At 47.4% G+C, this 7,262-nt stretch overlaps 1 protein-coding gene across 2 annotated transcripts; it reads right to left on the bottom strand.

Annotated features, from left to right (window-relative positions):
* Positions 1–430: 430 nt before the first annotated feature.
* MIEF1 (mitochondrial elongation factor 1) lies at positions 431–6,859 on the bottom strand. Of its 2 annotated transcripts, XM_009321730.1 has the most exons (6): positions 6,756–6,762; positions 5,765–5,812; positions 5,417–5,565; positions 5,081–5,261; positions 2,813–3,075; positions 431–1,709 (listed from the first exon to the last, which is right to left on the bottom strand). In XM_009321730.1, exons 3-6 carry the CDS (start codon positions 5,558–5,560, stop codon positions 903–905), a joined length of 1,395 nt encoding a protein of 464 aa, XP_009320005.1. In that variant the 5' UTR covers positions 5,561–5,565; positions 5,765–5,812; positions 6,756–6,762; the 3' UTR covers positions 431–902. The 2 variants fall into 2 exon arrangements, with proteins under 2 accessions (XP_009320005.1, XP_009319996.1); XM_009321721.1 differs by lacking the exon at positions 5,765–5,812 and having other exon boundaries at positions 6,756–6,859.
* Between the last annotated feature and the right edge of the window lie 403 nt (positions 6,860–7,262).

Here is a 7,262-nt window from a genome sequence, read left to right as displayed (position 1 = left end):
AGCCGCCCTGTTCTCCATTCCCGGGGCCATTCCCACCAGCAACACCCAGCAGATCTGGCTAGGCAGGAATGGGCAGCCCTGCTCCTTCGGCCTCATCACACAGCCAGACCACAAAGGTTTCTTCCCCCCCTAGGACAGCTTCAGTGAGAATTGCCCACACTGGAGGTTGTGTTGCAGCAGACTGGACAAGCCTCAGCCCTTACTCCTGAACCCAGCTTGCAAAGGATGAGAAGGCTCTGTAGGAGCAGGACCCATGGGCATGGGCATTCTCCTATTCCAAGCTCTACAGCCCTAAATACTGCCAGTGTAATCATAATCTACTCAGAAATACAAAAAAACAACCCTATCCAAAACATCTCACTCAGTCTGCCCTGCATGACTGGGTCAAAGGGACCAAAAAAAAAAAAAAAGTGTGTGTGTGTGTGAGCGAGACAGTGTGGTACAGCAGGGAAAAAGAAACATGGGGCAAAGTCAGACTGGAGGAAAGGAAAGGACCTCAATGCAAGTCTGCTAAAATCATCACTGGATTTACCAGCCCAGTTCCACCTTCTTCAGACAAAAATGGACTCGCTGCAGTAAGTGTACTACAGGACCAAGAAGTGCATAGTTTGGTTTATATTTTGGTAGACACTTAAACATCAGCAGAATTTATGCGAAGATCTTAGACCTGCAGTTTTAGCCTCTTTTCCCTAGCCAATGGGTACCTGTTGGGGCAGAGATGGTGGAAATGGACCAGTAGCACCAAGAAATTCAGTGGGAGCACCAACTCCACAGCAGGAAATAATAATGAACCAAAAGGAGACAGAGAGAGAGAGAAAGAGAAGTGGAGGAGACATATTTCGCAGTAATCAAAGTCCACCTTGGCTAAACCCTTTCAACACTTCCCTCTAGGTAAGGCCCCGTTACGTCTGCAGCAAGACCTCTGGCTCTGACAGAGAGCTGTAGAGGGTATAGCCCAACTCATCCACTTCTTCGGGAGTGAGCTCTGAAAACAAGTTCACCTTGGGGTTCAGAGCACTAGGGAGGACACCTGCCTCCAAGTAGCGGATCAACCCCTTCAGCGCCTGCAAGAAGCGATCAGCCAGCACGTCCTGGGACCAGTCGGACTCTTCTTGGGATAGATGCAGGATGACATTGGTGAGCTGGCTGGCAGTGAGGTGGCCCAGGGCTGGGTTTGACTTGCATACCGCTTTGAAGATCTTCAGGCACAAGCAACGGCAGCCAGAATCACACTGGTCCAGGGCTCGGAGACGAGCTGTTTCTGCTGGCCGCAGGCTCAGTCGCCACAGATTGTCATTCTGGGCCAATCGATGGGGTTTGGCCACAAGGATGATGTCACCCAGTGTCAGGGATGGTAGGAAGTCAATAAAAAGATGCCGTTCTGGATCATACTGGACTTCCAGTGTCAAATCTGCTGGGGGAGCTGCTGGACGGATCACATAATCCAAGAGAGTCCCAATTGCTGGCCAGTTGATGGAGCCAGCTACAACTTTCTCAAAGGTGTCTGCTACAGCTTTGGGGGAAAGGTAACCTCCCACCACACAGCGGTCCCAGTAGCTGCTCCCACGGGGAAAGTACTCTGGGTTTTCCCGACGCACCAAGTAGAAGCCAGGGATGTTCATGATAGTATCCTCCCCGGGGATGCACGACCACAGGTTCTGCTCCAGCATCAGAGGCACAATGAGCTGGATGTGGTCAGCTGTCACTACCTTTCACAAGAGAGAAAAGTCGGTAAGAACAAGCTTTCTCTCTCCACACTCAGTTTTATTCACCACCTTTAGATAGCCTTCTCTTCAAAGGAACTTGGAATAAGGATTCAGCTGTCTTGCTCTCCTCTCTGCGTGGGATTCACAGCCTCCCTTTGTCAAAAGACATTCTGAAGGATTATTTCCCATCGTCAGTGAGATAACGCCAAGGTATAACCCAAGCTAGTGCTTATACGGTATGTACTATTTAGAGATCTTTAAATACTTCAGGACCTGACATGGACCACACATGCACGAATCATTTTGCCTCCTATTGCTCTAAGTCCACTCCTTGGATGTGAGATGCAGCTGGCCCAGGGCACAGCAACACCACATGATAATTTTAAACAGGAGGCAGAGTATTAAGTTTCTAGACAAGCTTAAGTTGCCATGGTTTAATTATCCCATGCTAGAACTAGTTACTGCACTCACCCGGTCTGCCACATTGTTTGGAAAAAGGTCATTAAAAGAGCCCTTTTCACCAATGTGATTAAGACCCCAGATCTAAGTTTCACTGGACACTTGACACTCCATTCCAGAGCTCTGACTCAAACAAAAAAGCGTGCCTCTGAATCACTCACTATAGCCATGGGCATCTTGCCATCAGGGAGATATGCAGCAGGGACTGCTGTCCAATCCAGGTCTGACATGCATTAAAAAAAAGAGTAGGGAAGACCTACATGAATACACAGGAGTTCTAAGGGAATATCATGTACTTGGAAGGAGACAGAAGGGACAGATAGAAAACAGAGGTCTACTGGAGAAACAGCAAGAAAAACACAGCTAAAGGGAGAGACAGAGGGAAAGGAAAGAAGGGCTGAGATAATCCGAAGAAATACAACAGCAAAAAGCAAATTCTTTGCAGACAAAGCCAGAGCAGCCTGGTCATGCCTGTTCAAACACTACTGCAGAAACCAACGCCTGGCTCCACGGTGGGAAAGGCGACACCAAGAGCCTTATTACAGAGGAATGTTGCGCTGAGCCAGCACTGCGAACAGGGAAGCCTGAAATGCCCCTGCCTAGTCAGCCTTCTGAATAATGGCCCATCACGCGGCCCCAGGAATTACCTGCAGATCATCATACAGGCTGCCGCTGAGGTACATGTCACGCAGGGGCATGTCCGGCAGCTTGGCACGTAGGAAGCTGCGCAGCTCAGCACAGATATCCACAGCTGCTTGCTTGGCCCGGGCCTGCTCATCCGCTGGGATAGCTACCTTCCTCCGATAATAAGCAAAGAGCTTTTCTTGCAGAGACAGACGAAGGCGGGATTTTTTCAGCTCCACTTGACTCCTCTTGGCAGATGGCTTGGGCTTTGTGGGTCGGAAGAAGTCTGCAAGACAGCAGGAAAACTGTTGATCATCTGCAGTGTTTCACTGTGAACTGATCTGCAGAAGAAAATCATCAGCAGCGAAGTGCAGCCTCCTAGGTCTCAAAAAGCTTTCAGCAGACATTTTGCATGCTTTACAGAGGTACCGGTCAAAAGGGACGTGCTGAGAAACTTCCAAAAGATACTACTACAAGAATCAAACCGGATGAAAACAAGTTACGAGATTTGGAATTTAGCCAGAACAAGCCTAACATCGTGTACAAGGAAGTAATTTTAATGGCTACGTGGGCAGTACCTCAGTTCAATTTAATCAAAAATTCAGCACCGTTACCAGTTCAGAAGCTTTTAACATGATGCCAGACCAGTGGATAAAACACTCTTGAACAACCATTGCTATCTCATTAAATTTTTAACATTAGAATGGATTTTTATAAATTATCAGCAAAACCCAGTCCTTACTACAGTATGAGATCTGAGAAGATCATGCCACTTGGAAATGAAATAGTTGTCAGGACTCCAATCAACACTTATCAGGATGGTGAGCTGACAGATCTTGGGGCCAGCAGAGCTCAAGCAATCATAGCCCCAGTGAAAACCTCCCGCAAACTTTCACTGGCCAAAGAGCAGAGAGCACACTCTTAGGCACATATCAGCAATACAATGCTTTATGCTGCCGTCTGCGTTATTAAGCAATGTCTAGCCTGCACAGATTCTCTAAACCCCTTTTTTTCTGACTGGTTTCCTAAAGAAATAAGTCAATGCTCCCCATCTGTCTTTCAGACTTCTTTTAATAAGGACCAAGAGTTTCAGAAGTTATTAACGAGAATTAAGGAGAATTACGGATCTAAGAGATCTTTGGAAGGGCTGTGGTACTTAACGGGGGCAGGAGAAACCCCCAAGTCAGTGGCCCCGTTAAGGCAATCAGCTGTTGCACATTTGTTTGGCAACAGGCATTTGGCCACGCAGCACACGCAGAACATCTGATCAAGCTGCACACAGACCCATCTTGCCCAACCTCAGCAGCTGCTGTCTCTTGTCCCACTGGGGTCTTTTGGACAGATTTGAGGGTTTGTGTGGAAAGGAAATAGGGAACCAGACTTCATTGCCTGTTCATGAAAAAACTTGGTTTTCCATCTTAAGTTTTAATTTATTTTTAAGCCAAGAATGCAAGACGCCATCATCAATGGTTTTATTCCTCAATCCTCATCTTTGGGGACTCCAATCAAATGATCTAGACCCCATTTAACACAGCTGTCTAGTTATTTAACATTGCCTCAGCAGAAAATCCATTGCCATCCTGAAGCTGACTTTCTTGCAGAGAACCTGGAAATCAAGTTAAAAGCTTGATCCTGATTTTTATTTTAAATCTCCAAGTGTAAATCTCCCGAAGTGACCATGGATAGAAAGTAAAATCGGTGAAAAAAAACAACCAAACACATATAACAAACACTGACAGACTCTAAATTACTTATTATCCCACTCAGAAAGAAAACTGAAGGTCACTTTTTATAGCCTGATGAAGACAAACTCAGTGATAAGCAGCACTAAACAGGCAAACAGCATTACAGAAATTATTAGGAAAATGGTAGAAATAATATAGGAAATACTGTTATAAATTGCTAGTACATTCACAATTCGACTATTTCCCTCTTAAAAAGACACAACCAAACTGGAATGGTCCAAAGAAAGGCAACATAGACCTTCAAAGGAATGGAATGGCTTTTTCTGAGGAAAGATTACACAGATAAGTATTCAGCTTGAAAGAGAAAAGACTGAGGAGAATAAAGTTTAAGACCATGAAGTCATGAGAGGAATGAAGAATGCAAATAGATGACTACTATTCACTAGTTCCCAATCTGACTTCTAATTCTTGAAGTTACCAGTAGACCTGCTTAAAAGAAAAACATCAAAATCCTGGGCTAGACTCTTTTCTGTGTTCCTTTAAATGAATACAGGGTTTATGAGCCTGGATGATTCTGCAATGCAGGAGTATCACCCTGCTCCTTACCTGTGTCTGTGGCTGAAGGATCAGTGGGAAGGGTCTGCAGGGAGCGGCTGAGGTTACTCTTCATGTCCTGGGTCAGCAAGCGTGAGGAGGAGCCCAGCCAGTTCGGCTCTTCCCAGCTTCTCTTTCCCGACTGGCTCAAGCGAGTGGGGCTGCTGGGAGCACTGATTGCCCGGTCGTACATCTAAAGCAACATCACCAGGCACAGTGTGAGTCGTTGAGGGCCCAACGTTTGCATTTTACCCAGCCTCGTGCCAGCATCCTGGGTCTTTTTGTTTCCCACTCCTTCTTTCCAGTGCCCCCGTACTCAGGTCCCACCCTGCCGTCCCGCACGCTCACCCGTTTGACGGCCAACGTGGCGATGCCCAGCACAGCTGCTCCACCCACACCCAGCACAAGCCGGGCGTTGGACAGCACGAAGTCGATGGCTGTGCCGATGCCGTTGTCATCTTTTTTCCCTTTGCGCTGCCCAGCGCCTGCCATCTCACCTGGAAGGAGCGGGAACATTAAGCAAACGGGTCAAAACATGCAACCCTAACGGTTCACAGCCTTCTCTTCCACCCCACACTCACGGCTCCTGGGGTCTCAGCACGGAGCCATAGGAAGGGACCACCTAACTCTGCAGCCTCTTTAATTATCTTCCCTCGAGGAGCTGCTTATTCCCAGACATGCCAGAACAGTACTGACCAAGCTCTGCAATGACAGCATTTCTTTGCTTCCAGCTCCATTTATGACCTGAAGAGAAACATCCCGAATTTGATGTGGGGCTTCTAATCATTGAAGCAGGTTTAATTGTGCAATCACCTAATGCTTTTTAAAAAACAAAGTAAGATTTACTTCAGCAATATTTTGCAATAAAATCCTGTATATTATGTAAAACTCTATGACCATTCAGGTCTTTTCCTTTTAACTTGTGCTTCTCAACCAAAGCATGGGTTTTTTTATGCCAATTTATTTTCTTATTCTCAATCTAATGCGTGTAATTTTTCTCACAGACAAGGTGATGCGGAGATGGTCAACTGCTTGCCTGTAACAAATCAGAATCTTCCCAAGAGTTGACAGGCAGTCTCAGAGCATCCACTCCCAGACTCACTGTTGGACAATAGCTGGTCCCAGATACTTCAAAGACACCCAAGAATCAACGGTAGAGACCACAACGCACCACAAAGGGAACAGTTCCCTTGCTTTCACTGGACATTTATTCCTGCCCTCAAGGCTGGTGGCTTTGACGCTCATACAAGTCATATATAACATGAACGTGAATATTTTCTTACACACCTACTTTTGTTTCCTCCATTTCCCATTTAACCTGATCTCGATATTTAAGTTTAAAGAGTCTCCCTGACCAACTACACGTGTAAAACACACTTTGCCACCACTGTACCCATACGTGGATCCTCAGTGAACCTACATGAAAACACCAGGAAACTCTTTCAGCCTGACTCGAGATCTGTTTTCTAAGTCAGTTTCAAAGGTTCAGAGCCTGCCTGACTTGGGTGGTTTAAAACTGCCCTTAGGTTTTTCTAAGGCCAAGCTACAATCCCAGGGGGCGTGTTCCTGTCTTAATGAACCAGGAACCCAGTCACTCCTCATCCCTAGGCAGAAAAAAATGCACTTTCACAAAGTTAACTGTAATAGTAGCATGAAAAGCACGGTTATATCCTTGTAAATGACCTACCTGTGACCTAACGCATTTGTAAAGAGAACAGGAGAGCCCTCCTGGTGTGCCTGTGGAAGCACCTTCCAGACTTCTTCAAGATCGTGGCGGGCAGGGAGCGTTAATCATCTCGTTTTGGTTGGCGGGGGGATTTCGGAAAGAAGAGGAGCCAAAAGGAGCTACAGGGAGTCTCTAAACCAGGCCCCCGAGTTTGCTCTGCAGGAAAGCTTGCCCCTTCTCCAACTGTCTTTCCTTGTCCTCTAGCCGCTGCAGCTCCCGGTTCTTGCGGAACTCGCGGCGGATGAAAGCGAGGTAGAAATCCCGGTCGGTGTAGCGCAGGCCACGGCCCTGGCGCAGCAGAGCCCGATAGAGGGTCAGGACAGCCTCCCGGGACCACGCTGCCATGGGGGACGGGTGCGTGGGCAGGCGACCTAGAGAGAGGTGACGAAGTGCGGGATCCGAGTCAGCTTTTGCCTCCCCGAGGGACGCACCGGCCGCCGCCTCCCCCTCCGTGCCTGGCCCCCCAGA

The sequence above is a fragment of the Pygoscelis adeliae genome, unplaced genomic scaffold (assembly GCF_000699105.1).
Source record: "Pygoscelis adeliae isolate BGI_AS28 unplaced genomic scaffold, ASM69910v1 Scaffold60, whole genome shotgun sequence".
Lineage (NCBI taxonomy): Eukaryota > Metazoa > Chordata > Aves > Sphenisciformes > Spheniscidae > Pygoscelis > Pygoscelis adeliae.
This window is presented reverse-complemented; position numbering and strand designations above follow the sequence as displayed.